Below are 12,748 nucleotides of genomic sequence, written 5' to 3'. Positions count from 1 at the left end.
CTATTTCAGCCATATTATTTTTGACCCTTAAAATGAGGCCAACTCTCTACTATCTACTTTTGTAGAGAGTAGAGAGTTGGGATCGGATGCTTGGTGGGGGCTACTCTCCACTCTCTACAATTTATGGAGAGTGGTTTCTTGGGATTGCGGACTCAATATGTTGTGACCCTTAATGCTTCTGACCCTAAGATTTTGGATTTTGACCCTAAAAATTTCTGACCCTTAAAAAAGTCTGACTGTCAAATATTATAACCATATTATCTAGTAGACAGTTGGTCTCATTTTAAGGGTCAAAAATAATATGGTTCAAATATTTGACAGTCAGACTTTTTTAAGGGTCAGAAATTTTTAGGGTCAAAATCCAAAATCTTAGGGTCAGAAGCATTAAGGGTCACAACATATTGAGTCCGCAATCCCAACTATCCACTCTCCACAAATTGTAGAGAGTGGAGAGTAGCCCCCACCAAGCATCCGATCCCAACTCTCTACTCTCTAGAAAAAGTAGATAGTAGAGCGTTGGCCCCATTTTAAGGGTCAAAAATAATATGGTTCAAATATTTGAAAGTCAGACTTTTTTAAGGGTCAGAAATGTTTAGGGTCGAAATCCAAAATCTTAGAGTCAGAAGCATTAAGGGTCACAACATATTGAGTCTGCAATCCCAACTATCCACTCTCCACAAATTGTAGAGACTGAAGAGTAGCCCCCACCAAGCATCCGATCCCAACTCTCTACTCTCTAGAAAAAGTAGATAGTAGAGAGTTGGCCTCATTTTAAGGGTCAAAAATAATATGATTCGAATATTTAAAAGGCAGACTTTTTTAAGGGTCAGAAATGTTTAGGGTCAAAATCCAAAATCTTAGGGTCAGAAGCATTAAGGGTCACAACATATTGAGTCCGCAATCCCAACTATCCACTCTCCACAAATTGTAGAGAGTGGAGAGTAGCCCCCACCAAGCATCCGATCCCAACTCTCTACTCTCTACAAAAGTAGATAGTAGAGAGTTGGCCTCATTTTAAGGGTCAAAAATAATATGGTTCAAATATTTGACAGTCAGACTTTTTTAAGGGTCAGAAATTTTTAGGGTCAAAATCCAAAATCTTAGGGTCAGAAGCATTAAGGGTCACAACATATTGAGTCCGCAATCCCAACTATCCACTCTCCACAAATTGTAGAGAGTGGAGAGTAGCCCCCACCAAGCATCCGATCCCAACTCTCTACTCTCTACAAAAGTAGATAGTAGAGAGTTGGCCTCATTTTAAGGGTCAAAAATAATATGGTTCAAATATTTGACAGTCAGACTTTTTTAAGGGTCAGAAATTTTTAGGGTCAAAATCCAAAATCTTAGGGTCAGAAGCATTAAGGGTCACAACATATTGAGTCCGCAATCCCAACTATCCACTCTCCACAAATTGTAGAGAGTGGAGAGTAGCCCCCACCAAGCATCCAATCCCAACTCTCTACTCTCTACAAAAGTAGATAGTAGACAGTTGGTCTCATTTTAAGGGTCAAAAATAATATGGATCAAATATTTGACAGTCAGACTTTTTTAAGGGTCAGAAATTTTTAGGGTCAAAATCCAAAATCTTAGGGTCAGAAGCATTAAGGGTCACAACATATTGAGTCCGCAATCCCAACTATCCCCTCTCCACAAATTGTAGAGAGTGGAGAGAGGTAGCCCCCACCAAGAATCCGATCCCAACTCTATACTCTGTAGAAAAAGTAGATAGTAAAGAACTCTCTACTCTGTAGAAAAAGTAGATAGTAAAGAACTCTCTACTCTGTAGAAAAAGTAGATAGTAGAGAGTTGACCTCATTTTGAATGTCAAAAATAATATGGTTCAAATATTTGACAGTCAGACTTTTTTAAGGGTCAGAAATTTTTATGGTCAAAACCCAAAATCTTAGGGTCAGAACCATTAAGGGTCACAACATATTGAGTCCGCAATCCCAACTATCCACTCTCCACAAATTGCAGAGAATGGAGAGTAGCCCCTACCAAGCATCTGATCCCAACTCTCTACAAAAGTAGATAGTAGAGAGTTGGCCTCATTTTAAGGGTCAAAAATAATATGGTTCAAATATTTGACAGTCAGACTTTTTTAAGGGTCAGAAATTTTTATGGTCAAAACCCAAAATCTTAGGGTCAGAACCATTAAGGGTCACAACATATTGAGTCCGCAATCCCAACTATCCACTCTCCACAAATTGCAGAGAATGGAGAGTAGCCCCTACCAAGCATCTGATCCCAACTCTCTACAAAAGTAGATAGTAGAGAGTTGGCCTCATTTTAAGGGTCAAAAATAATATGGTTCAAATATTTGACAGTCAGACTTTTTTAAGGGTCAGAAATGTTTACGGTCAAAATCCAAAATCTTAGGGTCAGAAGTATTAAGGGTCACAACATATTGAGTCCGCAATCCCAACTATCCACTCTCCACAAATTGCAGAGAATGGAGAGTAGCCCCTACCAAGCATCTGATCCCAACTCTCTACAAAAGTAGATAGTAGAGAGTTGGCCTCATTTTAAGGGTCAAAAATAATATGGTTCAAATATTTGACAGTCAGACTTTTTTAAGGGTCAGAAATGTTTACGGTCAAAATCCAAAATCTTAGGGTCAGAAGTATTAAGGGTCACAACATATCGAGTCCGCAATCACAACTATCCCCTCTCTACAATTTGTGGAGAGTGGAGAGTAGCCCCCACCAAGCATCCGATCCCAACTCTCTACTCTCTACATAAGTAGATAGTAGGGAGTTGGCCTCATTTTAAGGGTCAAAAATAATACGGTTTAAATATTTGACAATCAGACTTTTTTAAGGGTCAGAAATTTTTAGGGTCAAAATCCGAAATCTTAGGGTCAGAAGCATTAAGGGTCAGAAAATATGTGTCACAATATATGAATCGTAATCTGTAGGGGTTAGAAGGTTTTAGGGCCATAACATTCAGCGTTCACAAAAAATTTCAGGTCTGGGCCTTCAAAGAGGCATGAGGTCTAAGGTTCTAAAGATTAGAGGGTCAGATTACTCAAGGGTCTAAATCCACGAAGCCCAGAATAGTCCTCCCTTCAGCTATCTACTCTCTAAAAGTACTCATGAGTAGAGAATTGGCCCTGTCATTCCAACTCTCCGCGAATTCTTAACTTTCTCTCCACTCCAGCAACAAATAGAGAGTCGAACTATCCACTGGTTCCGCTAGGGAAGGGGGCGCCATTCGGTACTGACGCCGCGGAGTATGATTTTTAGGGTAAAGAAGAGTTTTCGAGTTAGAATTGTATAGATAAATTCAAAATAATATTTAGTATACGATGACCAATTAGGGAGACATCTCAAGCACATTGAATTATACGATATCATAGGGGCAAAATGGATATTTTCTGACCTCATTCGATTTCTCAGGGGTAAAATGGGTCTTTTCTGTACTCCTACGATTACATGGGGGCCAAATGGATTTTTCGTGTACTCCTACGATTTCATGGGGGTAAAATGGGTATTTACTGACACAGATTTCATACGATTCACATACGTTTTCATTGGGGCAAAATGGGTATTCTGTGAACTTTTACAATTTCATTGGGGCAAAATGGGTATTCTGTGAACTTTTACGATTTCATTGGGGTAAAATGGGTATTTACTGACCTCATACGATTTCATATGGGCAAAATGGGTATTCTGTGAACTTTTACGATTTCATTGGGGTAAAATGGGTATTTACTGAACTCATACGATTTCATGGGGGCAAAATGGGTTTTTCGTGGGGGTTTCGTGTACTCCTACGATTTTTTGGTGGTAAAATGGGTATTTACTGACCAGATACAAATTTATTGGGGCAAAATGGGTTTTTCTAGTACTCATACGATTTCATGGGGGCAAAATGGGAATTCTGTGAACTTTTACGATTTCATTGGGGCAAAATGGGTATTCTGTGAACTTTTGCGATTTCATTGGTGGGTATTTACTGACCTCCTATGATTTCATGGGGGTGAAATGGATTGCGTATAGAATTTATATTGGATTTTCACATATGATATTCGGATATTTTGATACGGATATTTTGAATACACATTAGAATAGAATATGTCCGGCTGGTCACTTAAATCGCCCAGAGTCACCTAAATCATACAATCTTTTGTAACATCCGCCTTAGTTTCGGTCAGTCACACAGCCCCAGCCCTGTGTTTCTCACTAGGCTAATAAGGCTGGTGACAGCCGCTTGTTGTAAGTCCTCTGGTTCCCAGGAAAGCCTGGCCCCAGATTTTATAGCGACGGAGTGCTAATAGGGGGCATTCACATAAAATGTGGATGACGCCCTCCTTATCGCCTCCACACAGTCTGTAGTCTTCTTGTTCTGCAAGTTTCATCTTGAACAGATGAGCTCTGAGAGTTGTATTACCCGTGAGGAGCCCTACTGCTATCCTCAGATCCCCTCTGTGCAGCTCCAGAAGCTTTCTGGTTCTAACTCTTAGTTGCCCCCTCATAAGCAGTTTCGCTTGTCTGCAGGTCGCAACTTTCTCCCAACGCCTGACATGATCTCGCTGGAAATGATCTTTAATAAGAGTTTTTCCCACTGCGAAGGGCATGCCAAACAGGCCGTGTGAGGGTACCCTTTCTGTACCCTCCTTGGCCAGCTTATCTGCCTCTTCATTACCCATTAAATTGAATACACATTATTTCTATACAATTTCTATAGGTTTGATCCTATACGACACACTGCCTCATGTATATAAATATTTCATATGGAGATGCACCATTTCTTTACGTTTTTCTCTAGAGCGTTTACATATCTTTCATACGAAAACAAAAAATTACGTCAAAATTTATGTATAGAAATAAATCGTATAGAAAATATTCCTATACAAATATCCGATCATCATGTACGTAAATTCTATAGGGTTTTATACGCAATCCGTAAAGAAAATTTTTATAAAATTAATAAGTTACTTTTTCAAAAATTTTCCAAAATGCTCAGAAGTTCTCCGTAAAAAGTTTTGAAGAAATTGTATCCGAAAGATAGGTTGAGATGTCTGGAAATCATCTGAAAAGTTGAAATTTGCAATTCCCTCAGGAAATGTTATACTTACAACCTTTTGCCTGTAGTTTGTGAAGCATTTACAAAATATGTGCAAATGGTTCCAATAAAGGTACCTCTAAGTTATGCTGAAATAGCTCAGAATAAATTGAAACGTAAATATTTGCTATTTCCTCCGGTATTTTTTATACGAGGTATTAGTTCCTATTTGTAGGAAATAGAAAGAAATGATTCCACGAAAAAGCGTGGAAATATCGAGGAACATGTAGAACCGCCAAAATAACGACACCATTCCCTGGCGGTCCTGTAATGCCGTACGTTTTTCTTTTAAAATTATTCATATAATAGTAACAGAATATAATAATTTCGATAATAATTGTCGACTTGGAAAAGAATGAATAATTAATACACAGAAGCATTGTGACCTAGATGGAAATTACGAAAAAGATTCATAATGATATTATTCAAAGAAAAATACTAGCTGTCTGGTAGGATATGTCCCCTAAATCTGTTATTTCCTCAATGAATCACAGTTGCAACGGATCAGTATACAGTACAGGGATGAAGTTATCACATCTCTACACGGTGTAGTTTTGAAGATAGCTGTAGTCCAAATCGTGATGATATGCATGTGATATCTAATTTATGTATGTAATGATGAGTTTTATTAAGTTTTATTAAGTTCACAGAATACCCATCTTGTCGCTATGGAATCGTAGAAGCACACGAAACACCCATTCTACTCCTATGAAATCGTATGACTTCACGAAAAACCCATTTTACCCCCATGAAATCGTAGGAGTACAGGAAAAACCCATTTTATCCCTACGAAATCGAATGGGGTCAGCAAATACCCATTTTGTTCCAATAAAGTCATATGAGTTCACGAAAAACTCATTTTGCCCCAATTAAATCGTAGGAGTAGAAGAAAAACCCATTTTGCCCCCATCAAATTGTATGAGGTCAGAAAATACCCATTTTGCCGCAATGAAATCGTAAAAGTGCACAGAATACCCATTTTGCCCCCATGAAATCGTAAAAGTTCACAGAATACCTAATTTGCCCCAATGAAATTGTAAAAGTTCACAGAATACCCATTTTGCCCCAACGAAATCGTATGTGATCAGTAAATACCCATTTTACCCCCATGAAATCGTAGGAGTTCAGAAAAGACCCATTTTACCCCGAAGAAATCGAATGAGGTCAGAAAATATCCATTTTGCCACTATGATATCGTATAATTCAATGTGCTTGAGATATCTCCCTAATTGATTATTTTAAACTAAATATTATTTTGAGTTTATCTATACAATTCTAACTTGAAAACTCTTCGTTACCCCAAAAACCATACTCCGTGGCGTCACTACCGGATAGTGCCCCTTTCGCATTCTCATTTGACAATTTTTCCGTTTGACAATTTTTCTTTACGTCGTTAAGTTAAGTTAATTCATTCATCTTCCCCATAGCAATGATAATCCAAATGGATAGAAAAATTCTTAAGTCGCCAAGCAAACGTAAGCTGTGGGATCCGAAAGTATTAGTAAGCGCGGACGCACGTTAAATGGTCAGTTTCAGGCTGGGATTTATCCCGCATTTAAGGGGACCCCCCCCATTCTCGGTTTCAAAAAATTGATTTTTTTTTTTAAATTTAATTCGAACCTATAACTATTCAAGAATGTTCCTTTAAAATTTCAAGTGAAAATTTCAAAAACTCTTGAAGATATAGCCGATTTATGGTGGAAGCGTCAGGCGACGGCGAGAGCCCGCACGCATGGGCCACCTCGCAGGTACCTAGCTCTCATTGGTGCCCCTGTCCCTTCATGGGTTCCCCTTCGGCATATTTTGTGACTACCTGCCTGAAACATCTGCTTCTAGTCNGAATTGCCCTCCTGGACCTGACTCTTGGTGCAAGTGGCGCAAGTCTGAAGCCGCTGGGACATTGCAAGATTATAAACATCCACCGGAATTACACGATGGCGTGCAGCAAGCGATCAAGCCCATCTTCATAAAATTGTCAGCAGATGAACTCCTTCACCGATGTCTGGGAAATAATACGCAGAACAACAACGAGTCGTTCAACAATTGTGTCTGGAATTTTGCCCCCAAACACATCTATAATGGTAGAAAAATTGTTGAAATTGCTACCCAAACAGCGACATGTATATTTAACGAAGGTTTTGTCACAATTTTAAAAATACTGGAGACAATGGGAGTCAAAATTGGACGGGCAGCAGCCCAACTCCAAGGGACGCGCGATGAGCAGCGCATCACGCAGGCTGAGGAGGACCTCACTGAGGCTTCCAGAGAGGCCAGAATTGCTCGGAGAGACCAACGAGCCGAAGAAAATCAAGCCTATGAAGAAACGGAAGGAATTTTATATGGATATGGCATAGCTGATTGAACGTAGGTAGGTTTTATACCCAAGAATTTGCTTCTCAAAACTTTAAACGTGTTTTTCTCGAAACAGTGTTTTTACGACTGGCGCATGAGGTTACTCAAAACCTATTAATCCAATCGGTTCCAAATTTTAATACGTTATTCTATACATATATAGCTCTGGTATGAACTAGGATAAATCAAATCGGTGAAGATCTTCTTTACTTTTCAACTTGATTTGTGGCTGAAAAAAAGGCAATTTTCAAAAAAAAAATTTCAAAGGTCCGCCATTTTGTTAATTTTTGTGCGAAATTAATAATCCTAGTTCATACCAGAGCCAAACATGTACTCTTTCTAATCCCGTTGGAATTTTTGGTTTCAGATGTTCCAGTGAGCGGAAATCACATGCGCCGCCGAAAAGAAGGGCTTTTGTTTGATCACAAAAAACAACAACAAAAAAAAAAATTATGTAAAATTTTTTTCTTCTTTTTTATGTCTTCAAATAAATGTATGCAAAGTTACAACCCTAAAAAATAATTTATGTTCATTTACCAGCCCATTGAAAATCGTCAAAATTTGAAATCGAGAATGGGGGGGGTCCCCTTAAATATCTTAAACGTGAACGTTTGAATGGTAGGCCACTTCTCCCACTGGCACGGGTCAGGTGAGTTATGTGATATAAAAATACAGTATTTCTCGTTTTATATAAATCTCAAATGCCTGTGACTCAGATGAATTTGAAAATTCAATGTGTCAGGAAAAGAACATCAGCACAGCTCCTATCGATTACAGAAAAAAATGTGTCTAAGTATGTTGAAGTTGGAGATAGTGGGAAGGTCTTTCGGAGTCCGGGAAAAGAGAGGACATCTCAGAGACCGAAAAGAAATGTTTCAGAGAGTGTCAAACAAGCCATACGTAATGAGATCTACGTATGTGCCCACCAACGTAAGCTTTTTTCTCCCTTTTTGCCCTTCTCTTTCTCCAAATTTTCCATTAACCGAATACCTGGTCATTTTGTTAGGACGCTCGGTGACGGTTTCTTTTATCTACACCCATATCAAGTAATTTTTGCCATATTCTCATTTGACATATATTTTTTCGTCGTCACACGGAGAAAAAAGTTGGAGAAAAATTACGGAACAAGTCAAGTAATCATGAGAAATTTCCAATCTGATCGACAAACTACCATTGACTTATGTGTTAACATCTCGGGAAGTGGCATGAATATAAGAAGAGATGGAATTTTTATACAAACATTTCATGGTTCATAAGAATTGTTTTCTTGTAAATATATATTTATTTGTTCAGAATTCTATGGCTTGCCCTTTTCATTCATTTTTGTGAATCGTTAATAATTTTCCACACATTCTGAACTGTAAAAAATGAATGATGTCACTCAATTAAAAAGGAGATAGAAGTTCCGTGCAGAGTAACCTTGTTTCTTTTCCTGTTTACATTGTCTTTCTATCCTCTGATCACCGTTTATCGGAAAATTCATAATTGTGTGCCATTTTGAGGTTCGTATACGATTTTGAATTCGATTTGGATTTCACCGGTGGCGTATTAATACATACCGGCCCTTCTGCGCATATGCTGGCGGGGAAGGGAAACAACTTGAACATTGCCGCCCAAAGGTAAAGAAATTTCGGTTGAACTATATCGGGAAATACCCGATCATTTTGAAGCTCTCGGGGTATTACTACTGAATATTTTCTATACAAAGTATTTCTATACATAAATTTTTACATAAATTTTTGTTTTCATACCAAAGATGTCTAAACGCTCCCGAGAAAAACGTAGAAAAATGTCGCGACTCCATAGGAAATGTTTCTATACATGCGGCAGTGGGTTGTATAGGATCAAACCTATAGAAATCGTATAGAAATAATTTGTATAGAATATATCCGTGTAGAAATATCTGAATATCATATACGAAAATCCTACAGAAATTCTATACGCAATCCGTATAGAAAATATCTATACGATTTTTTCAAACGTGTACCAGTGATGGGAAAAATATGGATGAACAATAAATATAGATATTTTTCAAAATGAATATTTTTTGTGTACAGATCAACTCTATAAATCACTTTTTTGCGGGTTCAAACAGATACCAAGAACTGCCATTGTCAGTTTCATTGGAGCAAAATTCAGATAATTTCACATTTCATCAGAATTTTTACAACGGAAAATCAAGTAAGTAGGAGTGAGGTCACAAGTATAAAAAAACCATTCCATAGAAAGCCTTAGGGAATTCGCTAGAAAATTCTATTGGAATTCTCTAGAAATTCTATGGGGATTCTATTAAAATTCTAGAGTATTCTCGTTAGAATTCTATTTGCTTTTTGCGCAGATTCCATTAGATATTTGATAGAAAAAAATCAATAGTTTTCAATTTTTCTGTCTGAATTTTTCTCTTGAATTTTTTTCTATTAAAAGTATTAGGCACGGATTTCCTGATCCGAGTGAAAAACAACAGAAAATTCATGCCCAATTATTCTTATAGAAAAAATTCCAAGAGAATATTCATACAGAAAAATCGAAATCTGTTGATTTTTACCTATCAAAATCTCATAGAATTAGTGCAAAAAATTAATAGAATTTTAACGAGAATTCCCTAGAATTGTAATATAATCCCAATAAAATTTCTAGAGAATTCCAATAGAATTTTCTAGCGAATTCGCTAATTTTTTCTATTGAATTTTTTCATGCGTGCACGAATTTGAAGGAGGTTGAACTTCTAGACAATCATTTAATACCAATGCACTTGACACGAAAGTTAGGAAATGCAAAAATTTTCGACTAAAAATATCTTTGAATCTCCTCTGAAATCACTCATTAACGAGATGATTCCATATTCAAAGAAATGGGGAAAAATCGACTTGTTCGAGTAGTTTAAATCAATTGATAAAAAAAGGTGAATTCTCTTTTGTGAATTTTAATTTGCATTTTCTCATTGTTTCTTTTCTTTAGGGGTACACTGAAGAAGACACAGAGGTTTCTAGATCGCGCTGAGGAGATAACGAATCTCATTAGCGGGCCTTGGGACAGTGCTTGCATGGAATTGAGGGAGAAGAAGGAGGAGCTAGAGGGAATGTACGAGTGTCTTCATATTTGATTTAAAAGGAGCAATGAATAAATAATTCCAATTGGTTCCAGGGAGGTATTTGGAAGACATTATGTGGGGTAGGGATGACTGTGATGGCGATAGTTCGTTTCGTGGATTGTGATGAATTTTCTCGGTGATAATTAATAAGTAGAATGAGTCACTAACACAAAATATGACGATGAAAATACCTCTCTAGTAAGAAGTCTTAGAAGGGAATGCCAAGAGAAATTGTTCGCAGAGAATTTTCTCAGCTTAAATTTTGAATAAATTTCCGATTGTCAATTGAAATTGTGTAATTTTGTGAAATTGTGTCACATAGGTTCCATGACCACAAAACAATTTAAACACGATCATCTAACGAAAAACAAATTTAACAATAAATTGATCAAAAAACAGCAAATGATTTCAACCGTTTGTTTATTGACTATCATTTTATATATCAATAGTCCAAAAATTGTTATTGAAAAAAAAACGAATTTAAAAACTCAAAAACAGTTTTGCACATTTATACATTAGCAGATGTGCGCATAGAAATTTTACACATCTGATTTCTGTACACTATCATTTTACACGTACACATCATATTTTTTACGCCAACACTTTTTGTTCCCCGCAATGTTTTGCACAGAACAGAACTATGTCGACAGTTCTTCAGATGCTTATGTACACTTATAGACCGGCATGAATCATTACTTTAGTAATATTATGAGAAGTTGCACCTTACAATAATCAAGTTTTTACTTATTTTGAGTGAAATTGGAAAAATAATATAACAGTTAGTAATTTAAATTTCTCAATTATTGGTTGATCAAATAATTCGGAATTTGAAGATTTAAATTAATAGTTAATTTAATAATCAAAAAATTGGCGAGTAATATTAACAATTGACTTATTTAAAATTTAAATGTACTTAAAAGTTATTATTATGTCCATGTCTGTCTACACTATGAATTAGACACTTGTCAATTACACTGAGCGTTCAACACAGGTTGAATTGATACATCATGATTACCACAAAAATAAACAGCACGTGTGTAAATTGTTTTTTATATGGACAAGTTGGTTTCACATGTGTGTAAGATGATTTTTTACAGCTGTCAACAACCGGACAACAATTGGACTGATTTTTCAAACAATGAGACAACAGCAGGACTGATTCATTTTGCTGTGTAACAGTATCTAAAACAACTCTGAAACCGACTTACACACGTGAAAAAAACATCTTGCACACATGCTGTTTACTTTCACGTTAATAAAAACGCGTACATTAAACCCGAGTTGAATACTCTGTGTAATTTTCAAGTGTGTAATTAATGGATCTGTTGATGTTATTAGAATTAGTGTAGATAAGTATGAGAAGGATTGTCGTGTGTAGTTCCGTATTGTAAAAACATTGTGTGTGAAGAAAATTATGTTGACATAAAAGAAATAATGTATACGTGTAGAATAGAATATGTGTTGAAATTACTATGTGTAAATATAGTCCTGCCAGCCTCAGGGGGTGATTTTAGAAAACAATGTCGGAAGAACTTTTTTGCAGCTGAAGACATTTCAACATTTTTTTTTACATTTTCCTCTAAAACTTCTTTTCAACTTCTTATCTCAATGCTGAAGGTATTTCGCCTGTATTGGGGGGGGGGGGCGAGTTGCATTGTTCTAATTCAATCCCTGAAGACGACAATTTTCAATTTTCATGCAAATGTTTCGGTGTGCATTTGAACATTTCGTGAATATTATTTTCTTTTGTTGGATTGATTGATTTTCTTCTCATCACTTATGAGTGTCAAATTATTTTTTCGTCATTCAGGCCCGTTAGGTAACGCCTACTATAGCTGTCTTGAGGGAAGCTAAATGGCGTTTAACAGACCAGGTCCGTTAAACGAAGCACAGGTATGGTTAACTCGAGTTAGCAGCCCTAGGACAATAAAAACATACAGTTTCTAGATGGGCAACCCACAAAACCTTCGTAGGAATACAACATGAAGTGTGCGGTTATCGCTGTCACTTGCTTGAAAACTCGGCGGATCGTTCACCACTAATACGATGCGCCACCGTCATTGCCGATGACATCAGGAGTTGTTATTCCGTTGCTAGGGAGTCAGTCGTAACTTGAGGGTTATATTGTCAAAATATTAGTTTAATAAAGAGATTATATTCACTTTCTCGTTATATATCTATTTTGAATAGATTATATATATATTTCTATTAAAATGTGATGAAAAATTTGAGTATGTT

At 36.7% G+C, this 12,748-nt stretch overlaps 1 protein-coding gene across 1 annotated transcript in view; it reads left to right on the top strand.

The window, feature by feature from the left end:
* The window catches only part of LOC107036237 (SET and MYND domain-containing protein 4), a 72,744-nt gene extending 61,414 nt beyond the window's left edge, over positions 1-11,330 (top strand). The window contains exon 7 of the mRNA XM_015254042.1: positions 10,378-11,330. Coding sequence (XP_015109528.1) covers positions 10,378-10,522 — 145 coding nt within the window. The 3' untranslated portion in view covers positions 10,523-11,330. The remainder of the gene's footprint in view (positions 1-10,377) is intronic.
* The last annotated feature ends 1,418 nt before the right edge of the window (positions 11,331-12,748 follow it).

Source organism: Diachasma alloeum, unplaced genomic scaffold (assembly GCF_001412515.2).
Source record: "Diachasma alloeum isolate Michigan unplaced genomic scaffold, Dall2.0 Dall_scaffold_00207, whole genome shotgun sequence".
NCBI lineage: Eukaryota > Metazoa > Arthropoda > Insecta > Hymenoptera > Braconidae > Diachasma > Diachasma alloeum.
Note: the sequence above shows the minus strand (reverse complement) of the source record. Positions and strands in the feature narration are given on the sequence as shown.